Genomic DNA, 27,032 nt, shown 5'->3' on the forward strand with positions numbered 1-27,032 from the left:
TACAAGCCTTTGCTGGATAAAGTCAGATAAACACTTCATTAAAGTAAAGCTTTAATGTTTCAAGCTGAGAATATGAACATTGAAAGAAATGTCTTCCAGACACATTATGGATTTGGGCCGTGGTATTGGGGTTGTGCTCACTCCAAATCCATTTTGTGGCATTTATAGACACACTAAATGACACACACACTATCTCTCGAGCAGAATGCATGAGTTATGTACTAGAACTAATTTGTTTTGTTTTTCATCCATCCATTCTCTCCCTCCCTCTCTCTCTCTCTCTCTCTCTCTGTCTGCCTCTCTCTCACCCACACAGAGTGAGTTTAAGCCAAGTAGAAATGTTTGTGATTATTTGCATTTGACAGGGGCATGAAGCAGCATACATCTTGCCGTAGGAGACCCACAGAAACGTAAGCAAGCTAATTAAGCAAAATTGCTTGAGGGGGTGTAAACCTAGCAGATATATCGTTTCCAATTTGAAGACAGCCGTATGTTTTATTCATGTCAAAGGCGCATGAATATGGAAAGAGTTGTTGCTTCTAAAGAGCAAGAGTGAACCAAAACATAACTACTAGGACAACTCATCTCTTCCTGTTTTAAAGCATGATGATGAAGACTATAATGATAATGATGATGATTATGATGATGGTAGTTTAGATGAAGGTGATGAAGACTGGACATAAGAGTTCATCATCATTTGAAACATAAATAAAAAATACAGCGGGAATAATAAGTATTTGACACATCAGCATTTTTATCAGTAAGGGGATTTCTAAGTGGGCTATTGACACAAAATTCAAAATTCCACCAATCTAAATATTGAATTCATACAAAGAGTTCAGAACATTTAAGTATACAAGTTGAGTCATAATAAATAAAGTGAAATGACACAGGGAATAAGTATTGAACACATGAAGAAAACAAGGTGCAAAATGGCATAGAAAGCCAGATCATTACCTGAAATCTGTCAGGATTGAGAGAGCAGCCCTGCCCCCATCACTGCTAATTGATATCAGCTGCTTTAATCCTAATTGATGGCCTATTAAGGCTTCTCATTACCCAGGAGGCACACAGGAAAGACTTCATGATGGGTAAAAGCAAAGAACTCTCTCAAGATCTTTGTAATCTTATCATTGAACAGCATTTTGATGGGAATGGTTATAGGCGCATTTACAGAATGCTGAATGTTCCTCTGAGCACTGTGGGGGCCGATCAGGTGCTCCACGTAAGATTCCTGTCCAAGGAGTCCAAAGAATAATCAGGAGAGCCAAGAACCACTCGGGCAGAACTTTAGGAAGACCTTGCATCAGCAGGTACTGTTGTTTCAAAGAAAATTATAAGCAATGCACTAAACCGCCATGGCATCAATGCATGCTCACCACGCAAGACTCCATTGCTGAACAAAAAGCATGTTAACGGCTCGGGTTAAGTTTGCGAAAGAGCATTTGGAGAAGCCTGTGGATTATTGGGAGACTATAGTATGGTCAGATTAAAGCAAAATTGAACTTTATGGCAGTCATTCTACGCACCATGTTTGGAAAAGAAATGGCACTGCACACCACCCCAAGAATACCCAACAGTTAAGTTTGGTGGTGGAAGCATCATGGTTTGGGGCTGCTTTTCAGCAAGGGGTACTGGCAGACTTCATATTATGGAAGGAAGGATGGATGGAGAAATGTACCAGGACATTCTGGATAAAAATCTGCTGCCACCTACCAGAAAGCTGAAAATGAAAAGATGGTGGACATTTCAGCAAGACAATGATCCCAAACACAAGGCCAAGGAAACAATGAAGTGGTTTTAAAAAAGAAATTCAAGTTGTTGAAGAAAATCTATGGAAGAAAGTGAAGATCAACGTTCATAAAAGAGGCCCAAGGAACCTTCAAGATTTGAAGACCATTTGTGTGGAAGAATGGGCCAGAATCACTCCTGAGCAATGCAGACGACTGGTCTGTCCATACAAGAGGCGTCTAGAAGCTATAATCACCAACAAAGGCTTTTCTACAAAGTATTAAATAAAGTGTCTTCAATGCTTATTCCCTGTGTCATTTCACTTTATTTATTGTGACTCAGCTTGTATACTTGGATGTTCTGATTTCTTTGTATGAACTCCATGTTTGGCTTGATGGCTACATCTGGTGGAAAGTTTGTGTCAATAGCCCACTTAGAAATCCCCTTACTGCTAAAAATGCTGATGTGTCAAATACTTATTTTCCGCTGTACATATAAATTAGTCTTGTAAAATGTTTTACAGTCATTGCAGTGTGTTAATGTTTGTGTATGTTACTGTGGTACTGGTGTCCATTATCTCTGGGTGCAAAAGGATTTTGTCTCTTTTTCTATTACTTTATTTACTTCTGCAAACTGTCAAAAAATATTTGTTTGTTTGTTTGTTACAAAGCCCCAAGTGCATTGCTTTAACTGATTATGAAGTCCTCCACTTGTTATGTTAATAAAATAAATATAACTTATGATTTATATTTATCATAAGCATCAATGTTTAATCATACATACAGTACATTCTATTTTCTATCAGAATTTAATTATTTTGGGTTGTTTTTCGACTCAACTTTTTTAAAAAGGGCTTTGGGGCATCTGCAATATGTATTAATAAAAATAAATAAAAAATGATTTAACGAACCGGAGAAGCCAGATATAAATTTCTTTTCGGGTTTCATGAAGACGACGATTGCAAGTATTCACACCAGCATATCTAATGTGAGATTTTTAAAAATTGAATATTGGGCAAAATAGTGATGTCATTAAATATAAATCATGTCTAGTAATTAATTTCTTTTTAGCTCATACATCTCGCAGACCTGAGAGGAAATGTGTTGAATATTAATGATAAATAATAAAACATAAATTCATTTTTCAGTGCCAATTAAATTATTTCTTTTACAGACCACATTTAAAATGCCTATTTTTTGTGGTCACGTTTAATGAATTACTGTATAGACAAGAGCTGAAATGTTGGACATGAAAGTAAAGACACCTAACAAATGATAAACCAGCACTACTTTTCCACCTTTTCTCCACACAAACACAAATTCCCCAACACGCACATGTTCGCATAATTTCAAAATCTTATTGAACAAGCCTCTAGAGGATCTCTCTTCATTAAAACGGAGCGATATAGAGAATCTAACTGTGGTTTTGCACAGATGAATCAATCACTCAATCACATCTTCCGCTGTCCTGTCCTCTTTTGGTCTCTCGCGCCCCGTCCTGGAAAGGACACGGCACACTTGTTTGATCTCGACAGAGTGTTTTTCTGCTTATCAGCAAACGCAGCTGTGCAAGCCAGACAGCGTTCGGCCGGTGAGACGGGGTGGCCTTCTGATGTTTTCATCACTACATCCACTAGATTTTGCTCGCTGCGTCTTTTGCTCTTCCCCTCTCTCGCTCCGTCTGTCTGTCTCTTTCATTCTCTGATTTCAATAACTAAACCATAAAAATAAGACGCAATTTATTTTCCCAGTTTAAGCATTTGAATCTCGTTTCGTGATGAAGTATGTGTGTTTGCATGTGTGCTGAATATGCATTAGTGTGTGTTTGGCTGTAGTCTGTTGAGCATGGTGATGCCATTACAGTGAACAGCATCTGGCAAACACACTTCATAACCCTGTTAAACAGCAGGAGAGAGAAGCAGATTACTGAGCCGTAATGAGCCTGTGTGTCTGTGCCGCAGCCCGCCGTGCATTCTCACCTCGGGCTATGGGTTTACCTACTGTAGTCGACTGCATGCGTGTAATATTATTCTAACAAATGAGTCCAAATATCTACCCTTTACCCTGTCTGCAACCCTAAACTGAACATCAATGCAATACTCAAAGACTTTTCTTAAAACCCTTGAGCCAAAGCATATTTGAGTAATGGTCAAAATAATGGCTGGTTTGATAGTGGTCAAAGCTTAGGACTGTATATATGCATTCAGTATGAATGGTTGTGGATTAAAAGCCTAGCATTGACCCATGTGTAGCTGCCTTAAAGCCTAGTAGGCGCTGACCCGTGTGTAGCTGCACTCAGGTGTCACCTGTTAAAATTGTTTTGCTCCATATACTTTCAACCAACAAATCATTTGAGTAAATACATACACGTCAGTTCTCACACAGGTTTTTATAGCAATTTACTTCTTTTGTGAAGTGTTATGTACCAGTGGCTGGCGGTGACTTCTTTTTTCGAGGGCGCTCGATGCGAAGTTCGTCACAACATGTATGTAGCCCGTCATGTGTGTGGTTCCTTTTTTTAAAATATGTGTTCTGCGTTTTGAGAGATCCTGTGTGCATCACGTGTCTTGTCAAAATAAGTGCCTGCTGCAGACGAGTCTAAACGGTTTATGGTAAAAGAGATGCTCGCGTTTGCGTAATCTCATGTGTAATCTCAACGTTTACTGTTAATGTGAACGTGAGCGTCTCTTTTATCAAAAACGGTTTTGACGCATGTGCAGCAGGCACTTATTTTGACAAAACACGTGATGCACACAGGATCTCTCAAAGCCCAGAATACATATTTTGAAAAAAGGAACCACACACTTATTTTGAATTAGCGCCCCTCGGATGAGCAGGCATGAGCCGGCACTGTTATGTACTATTTTCCTAAAATATAAATACAAATGCCATGTGGTGTCACATATATTTTGGGGCCACTGTAAGGGGGTGTGTAAACCAAATGCTTTCAATTGTTTACAATGGAAACAACAGCAGCAGGCAGGTTTTATCAGCGCTGAGTGCCCAGAGTTGAAAAATGTATAACTTTGGGTGAAATGCTCAGGTCGTCAATGTCACTTTTTGCTCGGCCTTTCAATCATAGAGGAGAAGGGGCGGGACAAATACAGCAACAACCAACCACCGCATTGTACAACAACTGATAAACAGAACTGAAGTATTATAGCAACCAAAGGGCCCGGATAAAAAATGCTGGCAAGTGCCTACAGTTTCTGTATACAGTTGTTTCTGTATACAGTAAATCACATAAATGCTAATCTGTGACAACAGGGATGTAATGTGCATGTGTTATTACCATAGACTGTAAAAAAGATGGATGTGGTGTCCGTGACATCACCCATAGGTTTCTGAAGATCGTTTTTGAAACCAATAGTAGGTGCCTGCCGTCGCCATCTTGGCCGAGCATCACTCATGGATATCCGAAAATGGATAAAGAGGAGATACGGGGGTGAAGCTGAGGTGGTTGGTTGATGGCAGTGGCTGTTCAAGCGTCACTCAAGTGGCCACGCCCTTAATTATGCAAAACTTTAAGGCTTAATATAATTTAAATGTATGAGTTACAAAAAAATCACCGACCTCACAGTTGTCCTAAAGGGCAAAATTAGCCAGACCGAAAACCAATGCTCGAATTGAGAGGGGGGGGGGATCCGGGACCCCACATAAGGCATTAAGGACGCTCTATAAGAATTCAAAATTATACTTGGGGGTCCCCTCAGATATGTTTATAGTAAAGATAATACTGACATTACATTTTTTTTATGAAGGTAAATTCTGATCTAGTTTAGGTCTGTACATTTTGGATTGCTTTTCCTTGTATCGATGTTACATAAATCATACATTTGTGTTCAAAGGTACTATTGTGTTGCCATTTTGGGTTTGCTGCTATATCATGGCGGGGACCCTTCATAAGACTTGATTCAATTCGAGCACTGCCAAAAACACTTTTTGTACCAGGCTGTAAACATATTATTTTCTGCTCTAAAGATGGGCATTTTAACATGGGGGTCTATGGGAATTGACTCTTTTTTGGAGCCAGTCTCTAGCGGGCAGTCAATGAATTGCAGTTTTAATCACTTCTGTAGTCGCGTCATTAGAGAGATCAGAAAGTTGCCCCTCAGTTATTACGTGTTCAGTCTGGAGGCATGCGCACATACAAGACTGTGTTTGTACTGCTCAATATACTGAGTTTTTTCATGTTTTTTCAACAAAGTTTACAAAATCTTGCTGCTTTATAGTCCAGGGTCAATTAATAAATCACCACCATGACTGTTTCTATTTATCGCTCTGTAGAGAAATGTGCATGTGTTTTTTTTTACAAAGTAACATCGCCATCTACTGGCCTGGCATGCAAAATGCAGCATTTGAAGTTTGTTTTAATAGATCAGTGTAAATGCAGATCTAACATTTTTCAAAAATGCAAATAGAAAACTTTTTTACCACATTGTTGTGTAAAAATACCTTGAGTTTTTTCCTTTTTTGTGTGTGTCTTTTAGTTTCTAGGAGAGGTCCCAGAGAATGCAGTAGGTGTGGTGGTGGCCAATCTAACTGTGAGAGACAAGGATCAGCCTCACACACCAAACTGGAACGCCGTCTATAGGATTGTAGGAGGAGATCCCATGGGCCATTTCGCCATACGCACTGATGAGATCACCAATGACGGAAGGGTCATGGTAGTTAAGGTGGGTGTATCAAATTACATATAACCCAAAATAGCTTCAATATACTTTACTAAAGTATTTTAAGTACTTTAGTCTAATACTGCATTAATTACTTGGTTCTTGAATTGGCTCATTTTATTGCTTGTGTTTTGTAACCTTCAAATGAACTCTTCCCAGATTCCAACTCTTAAACTCGCTAATGGTTCAGTGTGTTTGAAATATGTTCACACACTCTTCTAGCCCTTCATTTATCCAGTGTAATTCCCAGCTTAACCTACAGTTTATTCGTTTGGAGTTATATGTTTACGTGTTCCACCACTACAATTTGTTTATTTGGCCATTCCCCTGTGTGAGAGCGAGTGATACTGTTTAAGCCCTTGACACACTCAAGAAATTGATTTAAGCCTCTCTGAATGTGTTACACGGCTTTTATGGTCACACACGGTCCAAATCACGATAACAAGTTCCACCCACAGAACAGATGATTCACTCGTGCCGGTCACACAAATCATAACCTTTACTCTCGGGATCACTTTTTCGCTTCCTAACTCAAACTTAAGTGACTTCCTGTCACTCTTCTAACACTTTTGAAGTTTTAGTGCCATTCAGCCTGCCACTAGGGAGAAGAGTTGTGAAAAGCGAAATGGTTTTGTTTTTATAAAAAGATGCTTTGTGTACATGACACTATTTCATTGAATAGTCTATAATGTTTCCTTTAACACAAAATATATGCATGTGCTCTCATTAGTTTATGGACATTGTCTTAGTGCTACATAAATTAAAATACTGATGTTAAAGGAATTAAAAGCTAACAGCATCCACGTCTGTTCCTTAATCTTTTGATGTGTTTTTGCACATTCGCAGCCTGTGGATTACGAGCGAAACGGAGCCTTCATGTTAACAGTGGTAGTCACGAACCAGGCTCACTTATCCAGCGGGATCCCCTCATCTCTGTCCTCCACCGCTGGTGTTACCATCACGGTGCTGGATGTTAACGAAGCTCCCGTCTTCCCATCCAATCCTAAAATCATACGCTTTGAGGAGGGAGTGCCTGCTGATACCACCCTCGCTACCTTCGCCGCACTGGATCCAGACCGCTTCATACAACAGACTATTAGGTAGGCAAGGATTGTCTAAATGACAGGAAGTGTGTTAGTCTGTCTGCTTAAAACTGTCAAGATGTCTGTCTGCCTGAGCGACTGTGTAACTGTCACCTTCCTATTCATTTACACCATTACTCGCTCAAATATACCAAAATAAGTGCACAGACACACACTGCATCGAGTGAGTGGCTGAACACCTTTTTGTCCTGTCTAGGGTTGTCACCAGAATACCAAAATCTGTTAAATTGCATGTTTCTCTATGCCAATTAATGATACTCCAACAAGCTAATGGGCTGTTGAACATCCATTATTTAAGTGGTTCCCAAACTGGGGGGCGTGAGATGGTGCCAGGGACCCCAGATTTGTGACATTTTTAATAAAATACATTACTTTATCAGAAATTCTGTGTAATTAGACCTCAGAAAAATATAGCTACCAACCATCAACACTACATTGTATCATTTAATATGTTTTGTTTAATTCTGATGTTAATTGTGAGATTGTTTTATGTCATGAATTTTCATGTGGGGGGGTCACGAAGGGGGCGCACTCCTACTGTGCGTTCACTCCAGATGCGGAGGAGGTGGCAAAAATGCGCTATTCGTGCATTGTTGGATGCTTGAACATTTTGAGTTTACTCGCTTCATTTGCGTGTGAGACATTCACGCGTAAATTCGCGTCATGGGAGGGGCTTATATAGCTCAAATTGAGTAAACTTACCCGATTGTTCGACCTCCTCACTTTCTTCCAAACAAGATCATTTTAATTCCTGAAAAAGTACGAAGATGTCTCGTGTAGCGATGATGATTGTCCTCCATTGTTGTTTTGTTTTTCTGCCTCACTTCCTGTAACCACATCAGTACTAGAGCAAGCTCCTGATTGGTTAATGCGGCGCAAAAAATCCACCAAAGTTCAAATTTTTCAACTCGCGCGGATCACGTGGCTCAATTTGCGCGGAATGTGGCATTCGCTCCGTGTGTTCCGCATGTTCCATGCTGCACCATTCGTGCTTACCGCGCCGCAGTATGCTTATTCGCGTCTTTGCATTGACTTAGCATGTAAATCACTCATGCTTGCCGCCTCGCCCGCGTTTGGTGTGACTACCCAGTCTCACAAGGTTTCGTAATATAGTCACGTAATTTTTTGTTTCTTTTTTCATGATCGTTTAACGAATTCCTGTTTTTGTGTGATTTTCACGTATTGGTACTCGACTGCTTTTTCCTATTTTTAAACCATTGGTCGCTTCGGTTTAGGGTTAGATTTGGTGCTTGCATTAGAATGTCACTTTATATATTGATTTATACTATTTTTTCTGATTTATTTTTTATATGTCGCCTGGCATTAGGGTTAGAATTGGGTTTGGCTAGGGATGTCATTTTATGTAAATCTAACCCTAAACCGAAGCGACAGTGGTAAGAAAATAGGACAAAACAGTTGAGTAACCAATACAGTACATGATAATCACACGAAAACAGGAATTAGTTATACGATCACGAAAATTCGTGATAATATCACAAAATTTTTTAAAAAAAAATGTTTTATTGCCTCTATTGCCAGCTGTGTTTGAAGCATAAAATTGCACGTCCTTACGTTTATATATTTAAGTCAAATGACATCAAACTGACAATTCCTGCAAAATCATACTCAACAAGATTTATCATAAGCTTATCATTGAGAATCATGGTAAGATATTAAATGTAAACATCAAATCAATTACATAACTTAATGATTAAAGACATTTTGTGTAAACGTAGCTAATACGTTGGAAACAGGTGCACAGCAAATTTTCAACTCTAAATTTTATGTACATGCTCAGTAACTAATTTTTCCTTTTTTTAACCAAAATGGATTGCATGGTTGTTATGGATTAAAGCTTTAAAAAGTTAAATATTAGTATAAATTAGAAAAAAATAACGTATAACCTTATAACGTAATAAAAAAGCATACTAATTAGTAAAAAATTAATATTCATTTTGACAAATTAAATTATAGCAATGGCAGGTAACCTTAAGTTATGTTAACATAACTTGCAGTAAATAAATCAAGATAAAAGAAGTGAATTAAGAGCAGTGAGTGCTTTTGTCTTTTCCTGTGTCAGTATTATTTGATTAATAACAACAGACAGCAACATCTCTATTAGACTGCAATTACTTTGACAGATTTTGTCCTGCCAGTTTACATTGACTTAAGCCAGACTGACTGTGTTTACATTAATATGCATTCGAATTGAGTCTGAATGATTGATTCAGTTTGAGGTGTTGCTGTTGATGATTTCAATAAAGCACACGTTAGCTGAATGGCACGCATAAATAAATCAAGCTACAGTACTGTAAGTTCAAAATTTGTCAACCACATAAAATCTACAATTTTCCACCAGTCTGGTTCCCTTTTCAATTTCTGATGATTTATGCTTGAGTTTTTTTATTATGAGTTTTGTGCGTCCTTGTGGATGAATGAGGCATTTTACCAGAAAACTAACTGAATACAAATCTTTTATATGCTGTAAAAATCTTTGCTGCCCCAAACGTTTAAGTTTAATCAACTTGGATTTACACGTTATTTCAACTTTTTTATCATGACTAGAGATGAGTCATAAAATAAAGCTAAAATAAGTCAACTTCGTTTTATAAGTTGTACTGTAGCAACTCATCTGTAAATGATGTTTTATAGTGTACTCACTATTTACACGTTCAGCCATTGACTTAGTAAGTGAATGTCAGAAGTACACACAATATCCATACTGTCCTTTATGTTAAGTGATGTATCGTAGCATATATTGTTCACACCATTAGCACCCCAGGGATCAGCTAAATGCTTTTAATTGACTATCTCTTGTTCTGGTCCCATGGTTGTGTCTGGGTTGCTAGGCAACAGGGTGAAAGGTCATTGAGTAATGAGGCGAACCATTCCCCAGACTGCTGATTCCATTCTGTGTCCCTCTCTCTCTCTTACTCTTTTACGCTTCATCGTTCTTGATTTCTTTTTTCATGACTCAGAAGTGTGTGGGCAGGATGCCAGCTTGAAGTATTGATCCAAAGTTTGCCTGCATGCACATTCACACACACGGATATATACACACATACCCACTCAAGGGACCTTCACTAGACTTGCTCCATAGATCACTGTGTGCGAGGAATTGTCAAATCGATACAGTCCACGCCGTGGCGCTTGCTTTGATTGTATCAGTATATATAGGCTCAACAAGGAAGCGCTTAGCGTACAAAATACCTGAACAAACAAAAACTTTAAAATGATCCTTTGTCCCTGTAATTGCTTTTAAATAGACCTGTGTCTGCCATTTTAAAGGAACAGTTACAGTATTGAAATGTTTCTCGTGATCGTAAAAACCTTGAAGGTAAAGATGCTTAGATGTTTGAAATTACTTTTGTTGACTAAATCTGGCTGCATATTTATATCTTTCATTGACAAACTAAAAATGATGAAAAATTACATTTGAAATGGATGACTTTGACCAAAAATTTAAGATGCTAGAATTATTTTAATTTATGTTGTATGCTTTTAGTCACAGTTAACATAATTTCTTTAGTTATAATTGTGTATAATTTGGTCAGTACCCTATACCATTTAGGTACAGATATGAATACATTTGGTAACAATCTATACCAGTTGTCTTCACTATTTTTTTCATTAGAGCCACACTGATAGGTCAGAGTCAATAGGAGAGCCGCCTTTACTGCAATCTGTCAATCTGTTGCAATGCAATAAATATGAGCACGAATCATTCTTTATCATTTACCAGTCAAATTTGTAACTGAGACCAGATGATTTCCCTTAATGACAAAAACAGGATTTTAAGGCTAAGCATTCTTATAATATGCATATGCAGTGCCCCCCGAACCACTAGGGGGCCACCTTTCTCGTAATTTTATGCGGCGCTGTACAGAACGTTTGGCGAGTGGCATTACTGTGCCGCGAGAGCAGTTCGAAAGCTTAACAAAAGCAGTCTGATCCCACGGTACTTTGATGTCATATAACAATTACTCTGTGCAAGCGCTGCATACGATTGAACACCCTTATCGATGCGCGTCTTGATAGTATAGTAGTAATAGTACAGTTTTCAACCAAAGTTAGCGTCCGGAGCAGAAAAGGTGCATTCCTGCATGATCATATCACCGTATTATTAACTGCCATGCGAGGCACAAATTAAGGCTTGCAGAGCTGCAAGCGGCTCACGAGCCGCGCAATGAGTAACGCTGATCTATACCTTTGAGGTACTAATGGCACTTTTCCATTGCATAGTACCCCACGGTTTGGTTTGGCTCAGGTCGGGTCAGCTCACATCACTTTGGCTTGGTTAGCTTTTCCATCAAGTTTAGTAACGCTTCGAAGTGGGAGGGATTTTAGGCTTGTCGTTATATTTGCACGTTATATTTTGCAAGTTAGAGCGTCGTTGTACATTCCCATACATAAATTTATTTCTCAGTCAGCCACAAAATAAAAATTGACCACCACAAATAGATGTTTGCACATCCCGTTTATCACTACCTCTGTCTCACATGACAGTTTCTGTGCAAACACCTGTGGCAACGGTCGATGCGCTCCGCTAAGACTCATTTAAGTTGCATTTAAGCATGATGTGGACGTGCACGTTGCAAATGTGCCACCCAAAAACTGCAAGTCTGTAAAAAACTGTTATGGTGTTCCTGATTCACAACCTGTGGATGATTTTCATCGCTAAATAGTAGTTTGGGAACTTACAGCAAAGCACATATGACAACATGTTTACTCGAGACAGCACAAGCTAGCATGAGGATAAAGCTAATACTTTACATTATTGCGATGACGCTGGTAGTGACGATTCTCTCAGACCAATCAGTGATCTACAGTGTTTTCGAGTCACGTTTTGGTATCAGCTCGGGTCCCATGGAACCCTAACTGAGGTGGTACTAAAAAAAAGTATTGGGTACTACGTACTGCACCAAGTGGAAAAGCTCCCAAATTTAAGCTCACCCGACCCAAACTAAACCGTGGGATACTATGCAATGGAAAAGCGCCATAATATGCACTCTTTGATACCAATATGTACCTCAGAGGTACCGATATGAATTCCTTAGATGCAAATGTATACTTTCTGAGAGGGTACCACGCTCGCTTTGAGCGCCATTAACCGTGACTTCGAAAAACGTTGCGTTGTAGCACCGTGAAACTACATAAAGAAACAATATATTCATAAATACAAAACGTATGTACAAATGACAGATTATTTAAACAAATACACATTTACAGATACCCAAAAGGCAAATAAATTATTACATACAAGAAAAATTAACCAAAAGAGCTCGACAAATACCACGTGACATACAAAAGTATATATTACTTTAAAATACAACATGCAAAACACACAATAAAGACACATACCTTGCTCCGCTTGCCAAAGGGTACTAAATGAACCAAAACGTAAAGTGCATCCACCTTTTACAAAATATATATTTAAACTTTAGTACACCATGTGAGAACTACAATGTGCTCCTCGTCCGCACCTCTTTCTTCTACCTGCGTTACAGCTTACGTTACGTAGAGGGCGTGCGTGCGCACACACACACATAACACATTTAAAGTGACACACACACATACATACATCATTTTGCAGTCATTTACAAGTATAGTGGGTGTTTCTAAACTTTTGAATGGTACTGTACCTTTAAACGTATATAAATATTATTTAAATAGTAACTTGTATGCATAAAAAGCATCCTAAACCAGCCTAAGCAGGTTCATGGTTTCGGTTGATCTAGCTGGTCTCCCAGTGTGATCAAGCTGCTGACAGTTGCCATAAAACCTCTTTCAGACCAGCCAACCTGGTTTAAGGTGTTTTCTTTTTTTATTTTTAACAGGGTTTCTTTTCATTTTTTTAGATTAATATTGGGATGGCACAAATACATTTTGGGATAAAGTTATGAATAGGAGGACTAATGTGGTTTTACAATTATGTATGCGTTATGTTATTAATTTGTTAGGCTCAGACAAAATCCATGTCTTTTCTGCTCTGATTTTCTAGAAATATCTGTGGAATTGCACATAATGGACTAAAACATGGTAAAATGTGTTAGGGCTGAGAGTACTGTATTTTTGGCAGCTGAAAGCATAATCAAATTAGCTTAACTATTTAATAAACAAATGTGTAGAAAGCTTTCCATCCTGCAGGCCCACAAGGGCCTGGTTGTTAGTAATACAGTCGTATTACCTTATAATATTCATACACTAGTTGGAAATCACAGCAAATCCATGCAGTCACGTTTTTACCAACTCTTAAAACCTGATCTGCAGATAAATAGACTACAACAGCCTTTAACTTCAGTGTCTAGGATTAATAGCACAGAAACCCAAGATGCATTACCTAATAATAAACAGAAGAAAGATTATGTGTCACATCTGTGATTTGATTGAGTGTAAATATTTCCATATTCCTCTGTGCAGATCCATTGATCAGAACAGAACAGATTTGAATTGCCGCCCAAGCAGGGCATATCTTAATAATCCACATCCTATATCCTCATAAGAGACAAAATGTGATTTTAAAAGCATTTAAATTGATTGATGATTTCAAAAGTTCTACATTATTACCTCCGCCATACTGTTGCAGGCTAAATTATGATTGAATGTCGAGCTCTACGGACGTGTCTTGTGGATGCTTATGGATTTTTATGTGGCATAATCTGATGAACAAATGCTTTTGGCCTTCAGGTACTCCAAACTGTCAGACCCAGCCAACTGGCTGAAAATCAACAGGACCAATGGAAGGATCACGACGACGGCCATTCTGGACCGAGAGTCGCAGTACATAAAGAAGAACGTATATGAAGCTACCTTTTTGGCAGTGGACAACGGTACGAATGGGGGGGAGGTTGTGCAAAATCAAAACTTGGAAGTTTTCACAGCACCATATGGCTTTAAATGGTTGGATGGATCTGTTTGGAGAGAGGCTGGTTAGCTTCAGCAAGTTCATTTTTCCAACAAGCAGTTCACAGCTTATCGATTCATAACCTTTTTTTTACTCTGATTGGATTTTCTTCTCTTTGGACGACGTGGTTGAATAGAGCAATCACAATTGATATGCTTGTCCTGCATACTGTAGCTAGTTGCTTCAGAAAACTTTACGGGGAGTTGGTGGGATTAGGAAATCGACTGATCCATCTACCTGTCTTGTTGTGTTTTCCCCAAGCGTTTTTTAAAGGTGCCCGTAGTGGCAGGCTTGTCAGGTGTCCTATCTGAACAAAAGCATATTGGGCTAAATCAATACATCTTTTGGGACTAGCGTTTTGTCTCGCGGTCTAAGGTGACAGGTTGTATTTTAGTCATATCGGCCTTTCTAATAACAGAATTGGACAGAATCAATCTTTATAATATGTAGCCTGTTATTCTCAAGTCGGAGCTTTGGGGAATGATACAGACCTTGTTTCAGCCTCTCTCTTCTGTGATGGGTGATTGTGTTTTGAGAGTGTATATCTGGCCTTTGTGCACTGTGTTTTCGTCTTTGATTCACACCCAACCGTTGGGAGTAGATGTGTCTGTTTCCTCAGGCAAAGTTATTTCACATTCCTGTCCTCTGAGAGATCCGGCTGTATTAAAGAGAAAAGCGCTGTGTGAAATATTCACACGCGGTTATCATTTTTTAAATCGGACATAGCTGAAAGTTTTGTGGACAAATGCATAAAATGTTCATTCATAACCTCTTGCTGTCGTCATCCTCTCTCTTTCTTGTAGGTTCTCCTCCTGCCACAGGAACCGGGACTCTTCAGATTTATTTGATAGATGTGAATGACAACATGCCCGTGCTAGTTCCCCAAGAGGCTCTGGTTTGCGAGAGGTCTCGACACGGATATCCGGTCAACATAACGGCTTCTGATTTAGATTCAGAACCCAACGCTGGGCCATATGTCTTTGAGCTGCCTTCATACCCTTCTTCTGCTCGCCGTAATTGGACTATATCACGACTAAATGGTTAGACATGAATTTTACAGCATAAATGAAGAGCTCAAATGCAAAACCCTCTAAGTGCATCTGACATGTTTTCTTGTAAATGAACCATTTTTATCAGGCTCTTATGGTAAGGTTCACTTTAATGGCAATGAAAAGGTTATTAGTCAGTAATTGAAAAGCATTATTTTCACAATTGTCACTTTAGTCATTTTGTTAGTGTGTTTCATTGCAAAACCCTTTAAGGGCATCATTCATCCACTTTTTCATTTGTGCACTTAGAGGACTTTGCTGAGAAATCAGTGTGGCGTTTAATGGAAACTGTATTTCTGAATTGCCTGAATGCCCGGGATGAATTTATAATACGTGCCGAGAGCATTCGGTTAATATCATCTCATTTTTGATGGAGATGGCTTTAGCGGGTTTTGCATCTGAGCTCTTAAAATATTTGGTACTGTAACACTTTACTTGAAGGGGTGTTCATAAGACTGACATGACACTTGCCATGAGCATGAAAGAGATTTATGCACGTTTATGACAACTGTCATTAAGTGTCATTTGTTCAATTATGTAATTTTTTTATACAAATATGACATTGTTTGAGATGTCTTTGTTATGACAACTTGACATTAACCAATATGTCATGACAACTTGACATTACCAAGACAACATAACTGACCACTTTTTACCAGTGATACAAATTGAATTTGTCATTAAAATGTCATTAAGTGTTATACTCTGTCATATAGTTTTATAACAGCGTCATGAATATTTTTCTTGACCTCAACTCGTACAAATATAATTTGTCATTAAGTGTTAATACTCCATCAAATAGTTTTATAACTGTGTCATGAATATTCTTCAATTCATACTGGGGGTTTTTAAGTTTCCTCCATGTGTTTAAGAAATAAAATCAATCATCCAATAATAATAATAATTCAAATTTATAAAATTATACTTCACTGCATTTGGAGACCGAATTACCTAAAATTAAATAAAAACGATACAATAATGGGTTAAGCCTTGCAGCGTTGGGTCCATATAACTGCAAAACAGTTAATTACATTAAATTATTCATTTAAATGTTTTGTTAGCTTTTTCGTCTAGGTCAGAAAATGTCAGAACTTTCTGTATGAGGAAGTTCTGTTAGTTGTCAGTTTTTTATGTATTGTGCACATACATAAAGTTAAGTATAATATTTTGATGTGTCTGTTGCATTTTGTTAAGGTATTTAAAATTCTTTGACATAGTATTAACAATTAATGACATTTAAATGGCAGTTTAATGTAATGTTAACCCATAAAGCCAGGTAGTTTCTTAAGTTTGATCATTAATCTGCTATGTCATGTTTATGACAGATTTATGACAAGTTATGATGTATTGGTTTATTTCAAGTTATCATAACAAAGACATTTCAAACAATGTCATCTTTGCGTTAACAATGACATAATCGAACAAATAACACTTAATGACAGTTGTCATAAATGTTCATAAAATCTCCTTCATGTTCATGACACGTGTCATGTCATGATTATAAAGGTGTCATTTGAGTCTAATGAACACCCCTTCAAGTAAAGTGTTGCCAAATATTCTTAAAAGTACTACTGTAACCCAGTGGCGAACCGTGGGTACTTCAGCTGGGCCTTCAAAATATGCAATGAAGTGCAAATGCCTCTCCATCATAATACTAGGCTATTCGTATTTCGTTAAATCATACAGTGAACGTGTAAAATATCTGAGCACGCAAAGTTATATTACAGAATGGGCATGTCTGCCTTTAAATGCAGTTTTAAAGTTTAAAATTACTTTAATCTAACTGATAAACACAAATACAGATTCTGCTGCTCTGTAATGACAGGGGCTCTGTAAATTTGCATTTAACAAGCTTAAATTAAGTTTTTTAATTTGTTTTTTATTTTTTGGAAATATATATTTAGCTGTAGGATACCTTGTTAATCTTTTTCATAAGGGGAAATATAGCACCCTGCGTTCTCAGTGCCCCTCCTTGTGGCTTATAACTGTTGTCGGGTATAGCGAGGTAAAAAATATTTGAATGTTTTAGCATTCTCTCAGATTTAGTTAGGAAATGATATTGTATGTAATTCGGCGTCGTCTGTCAGTCATTACTATCCTCGCGTAACAAGTGAAACTGTCAGGAAGTAAAAGTATAATTGAACCCATTATTTTTCTCGTGTTCGCGTCATATGCAGGCTCCTCTGCACGCGCTTCTCCCAGCTGTGCTCTTCACGAGTACGCGCTTAAGTTATTTCGTTTTTAACTCAGCCCTATCAAGCTAGCCACAACGTCAATCACGTTTTCCGCCATTTACCTCAACCACTCTCACCGCAGAAATTCGGGCCATTAGACTGTATTAATATTAACGGTCTATGATCTTCGTCTTTTCGTGTTTTATGGCAGCTCGCATCCAGTTTGTTGCATGATTAGGACTTCATGAAGGCTTACAATGTTTTGTTTTTTGCCCGCCCACTTGAAATCAAAACGTGATTGGTCGATTTGCCCGTCACTCTCCACACCAAAACACATAGCTTGGCCTTCCCTGGGATTCATGAAGTCCTAACCAATGGATGAGCCAGATAACCGGGCCTTAATAGAGACAGACGATTCTGATTGGATTAGATGTTTTCATGACATGAACCTGACAGTAAGCTTAACGTTAGAACATAGATGAGAGAAAATATATTACATGTAGTGTATTAAATTGAATTAAATAGAAATAAAAAAATGTAAAAACATATTTTTATTGAATATTATTTATTTGTATTATTATAATAAAAAATATTTGTATACATTTTTTAGGCCTTCTCTGAAGGCGTAGAAGGCCCTGAAGGTTCCCCACTGCTGTAACCACACATAATGAGCGTTTTACATTTAACATGGGAGACCAGTTAGACCAGCTTGGTGTGGTCAGGTTGGGAGAAAAAAACACTAGATTAGTTGTAGCATACCAGCTGGTTAAAGCAGTTTTCTTTTTTAGCAGAGGGGAAAGATATTTTACTCTGGGTTACTAACTTAAAGGAATAGTTCGGCCAAAAATGATATTAAACCCATGATTTACTCACCCCCAAGCTGTCCCAGTTGCATATGTCCATCGTTTTTCAGACAAACACATTTTCGGATATTTTCGAAAATGTTTTAGATCTTTCAGTTGATTAAATGTGAAGTCACGGGGTCCATGACCTTCAAGTCCAAAAAAGTGCGTCCATGCTTCACAAAATAAATCCAAACGGCTCCAGTATGATAAACAAAGGTCTTCTTGGATTTATTTTGTGAAGGATGGACGCACTTTTTTGGACTTGAAGGTCGTGGACCCCGTAACTTCACATTTAATCAACTGAAAGATCTAAAACATTTTCTTAAATATCCGAAAATGTGTTTGTCTGAAAAACGATGGACATATGCAACTCGGCCAGCTTGGGGATGAGTAAATCATGGGTTTAATATCATTTTTGGCCGAACTATCCCTTTAACAAGGGTAGTCAGCATTTATTTAGTATTTCACTCTGTACTTTTGTAAACCCTGAGCTATTGATCTTGTTTGCATATTTTCAAGGCTAATTACAGTACTTTCAAGGCTATACAGCAACAATTTATTTGAGTATCTCTAGTAAGCGCATTCTTTTATTTGACAATTTAATGAGTCACATTAAATGTGACTTTTATAATAAGGCAAGTATTGTTTAGTTTATTGTTGGTTATGTGTAGCAATGCTAGAATGCTTGTTCTGCTCTAATGCATGGCTTTAAAAGCCAAGGTCAAAATAATAAGCTCCAGAATAAGTGTTACTTAGACCCAGGGGTTAAAAGTCAAATTAATTCAGCATTAAAAAGACATTAACCCAGAGTAAAGTGAAGTGCAAACAGCATTTTAGTTATTACTACACAAGCAGAACTTTGATGAAACTTCTGAGTATAGTGTTTTGCTTTTCAATGATGGCCTAAAAATGCCTGTTTATAAACTTAATAGTGGAATATTAATGGGATATTGTTTCCAATTTATGTGCTTTTAAATAACTTTTACAGAAAACATAAAAGCCTTAAAAACAAAGAAACAACCGAACACCCTAAGGAGGCAAATCAATTAACAATATGTTCACTTTATCTTCCTGACAGGCAACTATGCTCAGTTGAAACTGCGGATCCCGTACCTGGAAGCAGGCATGTACAGAGTTCCCGTTGTAGTCTCTGACTCAGGAAATCCTCCGCTGTCCAATACCTCTGTGTTGAAGGTAAAGGTGTGTCCCTGCGATGAAAATGGAGACTGTACTGTGGTCGGGGCGGTGACTGTTGCCGGGCTGGGAACTGGAGCCATCATCACCATCCTAATCTGCATTATTATACTGCTCAGTAAGTGATAGATGGACGGACAATCAATGGAAGACACAATTAGACCGGCATCAGTTATTTGCTATTTATATTTTTTTAACTTGTCACTTCATTTTCAATGTAATGTTGTCAGTTTGACATGAACTTTTTGGCCACATTTGAACCTATTTAAGGAGGGTTCTGTATCTGTGTGTGTTTGTGTATAGGCATGGTGCTGTTCTTTGTGGTTTGGGTGAAGCGCAGAGAGAAGGAACGTCAAACCAAACCTCTATTGATCGACCCTGAAGATGACGTCAGAGATAATATACTGAAGTATGATGAAGAGGGGGGTGGAGAGGAAGATCAGGTCAGAGTCTCTCTCCTTTACACACACACACACAGTGCTTTCATTGATTGTAAAGTCGAGCCTGTTTGTAATCTCCAATATTTTGTTTCTCATTAGTCTGTTGCAAGAACATCACTGTTCCTGTTTTCACATATTGTTATTTGTGTTGCAGGACTATGACCTGAGTCAGCTGCAACAGCCTGAGTCTCTAGATCACATAATGAGCAAGCCCGCAGGTGTGCGACGAGTGGACGAGAGACCGGTTATCCTAGAATCTCAGTACCCTGTCAGGCCAACAGTACCACACCCAGGAGACATCGGGGAGTTCATCATTGACGTATGCTCTTTATTTATTACTACAATGATAAATAAAACCATAGACTAATGCACACACTGTGTGTTTTTGTAGTTGGCAAATGGCCTGGAAAGTCACTGACAAAGTTGCAATCTGTAACTTTTACCTCTTTGTCGCCATCTCTGTTTGAAACATAACATTGCAGTATATGTGCTTATCTTTACATGCATTTAAAGGCAAATGAAATTTTCCATGAAATCTGATTCAACACTCAAATTATAAATCATTATCCAGGTGAAACATTTTAGCAATGCCTAGCAACCAGCTTAATCAAGATAGCATCATGATAATTCATGCTAACATCTAGGACCTACAGTATTTAGTTATAAGCTTACTGTTGTGAATCGTGGTAAGGTAAGCAGACAGTTTTGTACACAAATTTTTCAGATACTTGCTCAATAACTGATTTTTGTTGATCTTTAAAGGCGGGATGCATGATCTCTGAAAGCCAATGTTGACATTTGAAATCACCCAAACAAACACGCCCCTACCCCAATAGAATCTGGACCTTCTTTTGATAGACCCGCCCCACACATACGCAACCCAGGCAACGATGGTGGTTTGACTACAATCAGCATTAAGTGTGTTTTTGTACTTCGCCTGACTCGGCCTGAAGTGTTTTTCAAAAATCATGCACCCCACCTTTAACAAAACAAAGAAACATTTTGGATTTCAGCTTTAAAAATGTCACATTTTTTTAATTACATTTGACTTTATTTTTTTTCATTGTGATCTATTTTTTTTCAGGACAGTTTTTCCCTCTCTCTATTATTTCATTCTTAATTTTTCTTAATTATTAAATGCCTTTTTTGCATATAAAGTAAGCAACTGAAAAGATGTTTTTAACTGGTCTCCCAGCCTGGTTTTAGCCGGTTAAGCTGGTATAGCAGGCTGGTTTTAGAGGTTTTTGGCCACTTTTTAGCTGGTCAAGCTTAACCAGCTTGGCTAAGCTGCTTGGATGGTATTAGCTGGTTCAGGACGGCCCAGGGGGGTGGCCCGGTGGCAAGAGCCACTACCCCTCTGCCCCTAAAGATCTACTGTTTCCGGTAACCCACTTCATGTTTTCCCGTCCACTCCGCAGCATATCTTACAATTTGTCCAGTCTCTGGAGAGCGGAGATGAAAGTTTCCGAAGTTTGTTGCATTAACCGGTAGTTTCATTACATTACAGTGTTAAGCTGCTGAATAAGTAATTTGGTAGTTTGTTTTTGTGTTTCTGTCATTAATGATTTTCTCTCTGTCTCCTAAAAGTGCTAACAACTTAGCAGGCAAATAACAACAAAATATCCACATTCTTAGAATTACAATGCTTGTCTGATCAAAGTAATGTACCCGATGGGATCTAATATAATTAACACCAAATTTGCTGTTGTTGGCACACTTTGTAGACAAACATACAAAAAAAAAGAAAACAATGCATTCACGAAAAGAAGACAGAGGTGAAAGGGAGGTTGTAAAGGCAGTTCAACATTGCAAACATGGATTCAAAGCACCAGCAAGCCAGCAAGTAAATCATATCGAATTTTTAGCATTTTTGTCACACTTTAATTCTTGTTATGAAATATATGTTCAATTATAATCACGTCTCTAAGTTGATACTAATCTTTAAAACATCATATTTATAATATTTTATTAAAACCATATTTAATTATTGTGCCAACCCCCTTAGTGCCCCTTTTTTGGTTTGGGCCACTGCCCCTCAAAATGTCTGTGCACGGCTCTGAGCTGGTTTGAGATGGAAGAAGTTGGTTCAAGCTGGTCCTCCCATCCTGGCAAAGCTGGCCTTCCACCCTGGTCAAGCTGGTGGCTGATCTGGTTTTAGCTGGTGGGTCAGCTGGTCTCTCAGCCTGACTAGCTAAAAGTGTCCAAAACCTCTCTAAAACCAGCCTGCAACACCAGCTTAGATGGTTTTTGCTGCTTTTTTCAGTAGGGTTGCTACACTGTAACAAACACTATGGGTTTTCCTCATTAAAGGATTAGTCCATTTTCTTAAAAAAAATCCAGATAATTTACTTACGACCATGTCATCCAAAATGTTGATGTCTTTCTTTGTTCAGTCGAGAAGAAATTATGTTTTTTGAGGAAAACATTCCAGGATTTTTCTCATTTTAATGGACACCAACACTTAACTCAACACTTAACGTTTTTTTTCAACGGAGTTTCAAAGGACTCTAAATGATCCCAAACTAGGCATATGGGTCTTATCTAGCGAAAAATAAGAAAAATAAAAATATGCACTTTTAAACCACGACTTCTCGTCTATCTCTGGTCCTGTGATGCGTCAGCGCGACCTCACGTAATTGCGCAGTGACGTAGAAAGGTCACGTGTTACATATATGAAATGCACACTTGCGGACCATTTTAAACAATAATCTGACACAAAGACATTAATTAGCATCATTCGACATACAACAACGTCGGAACTGTCCTCTTTCTCCACACTTGTAAACACTGGGGCGTAGTTTCACATACATCATCCGTGACCTCTTGACGTGATGATGTATTGCGCAGCGTGAGGTCACGCTGGCGCATCACAGGACCGGAGACAGACGAGACGTTGTGGTTTAAAAGTGCATATTTTTTTATTTTTCTTGTCAAAAATGACAATCGTTTCGCTAGATAAGACCCTTATGCCTCATTTGGGTTCATTTAGATTCCTTTGAAACTGGAATTTAATGCATTAAAACTGTTAAGTGTTGGGGTCCATTGAAGTCCATTAAAGTGAGAGAAATCCTGGAATATTTTCCTCAGGAAGCATAGTTTCTTCTCGACTGAAAAAAGAACGACACCAACATCCTGGATGACATGGTGGTGAGCAAATCATCCGGATTTTTTTTTTTTTTTAAGAAAATTGACTAATCCTTTAATAAAATCCCCTTGCAAAGCCTGAATCACATCATGACTGGTTCACATAACAAACTGAAAGTTACACTATGTCTTCACAGTACATCAAGCTCTTTTATCTGAAAGATCAAGGAATTCTCATGATGTGGTCGCTTTAAACACATCCCCAGTGTGATTTCACAGTAGTTAAAGTCCTCATGTACTGCGTATGAAGTCTCTGCTCTGAAACCGTTTCTCTCTCTTTCGTGTTAGGGTCTGCGTGCGGCAGATAATGACCCCACCGCTCCTCCCTACGATTCCCTGCTGGTATTCGACTACGAGGGCAGTGGCTCCACAGCAGGCTCGGTCAGTTCCCTGGATTCTTCCAGCTCTGGGGAACAGGACTATGACTACCTCAATGACTGGGGACCACGCTTCAAAAAACTGGCGGACCTCTACGGAGGAGGTGGAGAGGACTGAAGGTGCCAGTTAGAAGAGGGCAGAGGGGAACAGAGAGGGCCAGGAGGGACAGTTAGCTTCTCGGTTTAGATGTTTCATGGAGAAGCTATATGATGAGACTCCGACGCGAGCTGATCTCTCAAACTAGTTCCTCTGCAAGCTATGGAGCCATCGAGAAGGGAGGATATTGCCCTGCAGCCTGCTCTGGACCTTTGCTGCAATCCACAAGTATTTTATGGCTTTTTACAATATTTCGCGTTGTGGTTTCTTCAATGTTGTTTTGTCATTCCTCTCGGACTGCCTGGAGGCGGAAGATGGAATCGAGATGTGACGGAAACAGCGAACTCGGCACGCACGATTAAAAAACGAGTCCGTGTGTTCTTTCTCTGTTCGCTTTGTCACAAAGAAGAGATCCACACACACACACACACACAGTTTTCTCTCAACTTGAATTTCAGTAGAACAGAAGCACTGTTGTTGATAAAGTGCCTTTTGTGGTGTGTTTTGTATCAGACTCCTGCAATCTCAGGGTCGGTTGCCATTTTGAAAAGTTTCTTCTGGGCACACGCCCTTGTTCCTGTCCGCTCCTCTTACTTTCATCCCCGCATCAGTATTGCAAAACGCCTCTTTGACTATCACAAAATAAACAAAAGAAACGAAGAATGTTTCTTTGTCGAGGCTTTTGTTTATAAAGACAAAATTTTCCCGCAGGAAAATCATTCTCCCGTGAGAAATTGGAGCGTAAGAAGTACAGTGATCCAATTCGGAAATCATAATTTGTTTTTTGTTTTTCAAACTTGACCGACCACGACCATATAATGTTATGTTGTGTAATGGTTGTGTAAAAAATCAAGGTTTTTCTTTTTTAAAAGAAGAACAAACTAATGGAGAATGCCTTTTAGCTCATACTCTTGCCTGCCTTGTACGATTTTGTGTTGCGTTCCAATTTGTAAAGGTAATTTAGGCATGACAAGTTATCAGACAGCGAGACAAGAAGAGATGGCTGAAGAAACCCGACTCGAAACGGATTGCATCAGAAGAAACCCTTTTTTTGGTCTTGAACATTCCCCTTTTCTAACTTTATAAGTTGATTAAAATATTATACGTGCATGACTTCTTTCAAAAACAATGTCTCGGATCTCTCGCACTTGTTCCTCTGTGGTCAGAATGTGAAAAGTAGTTGGCAAAGAATATACACCATACAGAATAAATATAATCTGAGAAAAATAAAAACGAACAAAAAAAACAACAAAAAAAATTTAAATGCTGTAAAATACTTATTTTTGAAGTACTTTCTGGAACATTTGCTGCTCTTCAAGCTCTGAATTGGCCTACGCGTCAATGTCTGGGCCCATCTGGTTTTAATCGTGTGTGTTTGTGCGCGAGTTTGTTTGTTTGTGTGTGGGTGCGATTGTGTTTGTTTGTCTATATCCTGTAGGATTTTTTAATTCTCTTTTCTATGTTGGTTTTATATTTTTTTCTTAGGTTTTAAGTTCTGTTTTTTGAGAAATGCAGCAGCATTCATTTTGTCCTGTCTTGCTGAAAGAAGTCTGTTTCGTGCGTTCTGTCCCCGGTTAAGGGTCTAAACCTGCATTGCAGAGAAGCTTAAAGTCATGCCTGCTTCACCATTCAGTGTAACTGATTTCTCTTTTCATTCATCTCAAATACTGGATGTGCTTTAGAGAATAAACAATCACAGTTTGTAAAAAAAATCATGGTCTTTGTCCTGTTCACAACAATTCCCAATGTCTATTACTCATTTTTGATATCCGTGTATCTTTCAAGCATTTGTAAATCACTGGTTGACAATTGAATTTAGCTAGATATTCCGAGTATGGGATTTCTGATTACGCCCCATTTTTAAAATGGCTGCGTGATTATCAGGACAACTTCTTGATTTCCATGTATTACCATCAAGTTAACATAATTTTGGATGTCTGCTCCTCCATTTGCCTTTAACAGAATTAATGATGGACCACTGATGACACTCTTCTGATAGAAAGTTTTTGACGTGTATTTAAATTAAGTTAGTTGTTCACATGACCCATTGAAAGGTCAGACTACTCAAAGTGCATCTGGTATAATTAAAACATAACGCCCATGACTAATAATGAATCTTTAAGAGGAGATTAAAGCTGAAGACCATAAATGTTATGGAAATTACAATTGGGTAAAAGAATCAGATGTCAGAAGAGTGAATTCCTTATGGGGTTTAACATACATTTAGTAATCATTTTAAAGGTTATATCCTGTTTATATACATGATGGAAGAATTTATTTTTGTTTGTTTTTATCCTAAATTGTATTATTTATATTTCAGTGCTACTCAGCTCCGGTCCTGAAGAGTCACTGCAGAGTTTACTTCAAACCCTAATCAAGCATGCATTATCTTATACTAAAGACTATGTTTACTATAACTGGTATAGGTATGTTTGAAGGTTGTATCTAAACAGTGCAATATTGTGACAAATCAGGATAGACTTGTTAAAGTATATTGTAGCTTTAATATAGCCCTAATGTATTGTTAGGATTCTCAATGCAGTTTTTATGGCTAAGCATATACACTTATAAATAAGTGCGACCCTGGACCACAAAACCAGTCATAAGGGATTTTTTTAGGGATGCCCGGATATGATTTTTTTTTGGGGGGGGGTATGTAAAAACACAACTATTGGCCGATGCAGATACCGATATTAAACGCTTGTATACGATACTATACAGTTGGCCTATTAGCTAGTTTATTTCTGCATCAAATTATTTTTAAAGAACATGGATTTGATTTATTTAACATTCAACTCACCAACATGAGAGAGGCACAAAATAAGATAAATTTTTGCAGATTTTTTTTCTGGGATTTTGAAAACAGCCCAGACTGCAGACATTTTCCCGAAATACTTTTACTTTGACTGCATGCCTTATGTGAATGAGAATTCTCTCAATTGATTAACTACATGATTTACTATTTCCCCCCATCTGACAAACTATAATTTGTACATATTTATTTTGTTTCAGGAATTATTTAATTATTTTAATAATTATTTTTAAAAAATGCTGTATTATGCAACAGACATGCAACTTATTGCCATCACGCAGGTAATTAATAAACAATCGGTATTGGCCTTTTTCATGCTATTGCCGATATCCCAAAGGTTTCAAATAAAAAATCGGCCGATACATATTGGCGGTCGATACATCGGTACATCACTAGATTTTTTTATTGAGATTTAAACATCTAAAGTTGAAAAAATAACTTTACTTTTTATGTTTTTTTTAGGATAGGACAATATTTGGCTGACATACAA

General features: G+C 38.1%; 1 protein-coding gene across 4 annotated transcripts in view; it reads left to right on the forward strand.

Annotated features, from left to right (window-relative positions):
• cdh4 (cadherin 4, type 1, R-cadherin (retinal)) overlaps positions 1-25,458 on the forward strand; it is a 294,301-nt gene extending 268,843 nt beyond the window's left edge. For 3 of the 4 annotated variants that reach the window (XM_055183497.2, XM_055183498.2, XM_055183499.2), the window contains 8 exons: positions 6,221-6,406; positions 7,250-7,503; positions 14,194-14,336; positions 15,214-15,450; positions 19,557-19,790; positions 19,976-20,115; positions 20,267-20,431; positions 23,545-25,457. In XM_055183497.2, coding sequence (XP_055039472.2) covers positions 6,221-6,406; positions 7,250-7,503; positions 14,194-14,336; positions 15,214-15,450; positions 19,557-19,790; positions 19,976-20,115; positions 20,267-20,431; positions 23,545-23,751 — 1,566 coding nt within the window. In that variant the 3' untranslated portion in view covers positions 23,752-25,457. Of the gene's footprint in view, positions 1-6,220; positions 6,407-7,249; positions 7,504-14,193; positions 14,337-15,213; positions 15,451-19,556; positions 19,791-19,975; positions 20,116-20,266; positions 20,432-23,544 lie in introns of all 4 variants that reach the window. The other variant, XM_055183500.2, reaches the window with a different exon arrangement.
• The last annotated feature ends 1,574 nt before the right edge of the window (positions 25,459-27,032 follow it).

This window comes from Misgurnus anguillicaudatus, chromosome 14, assembly GCF_027580225.2.
Source record: "Misgurnus anguillicaudatus chromosome 14, ASM2758022v2, whole genome shotgun sequence".
Classification (NCBI taxonomy): Eukaryota; Metazoa; Chordata; class Actinopteri; order Cypriniformes; family Cobitidae; genus Misgurnus; species Misgurnus anguillicaudatus.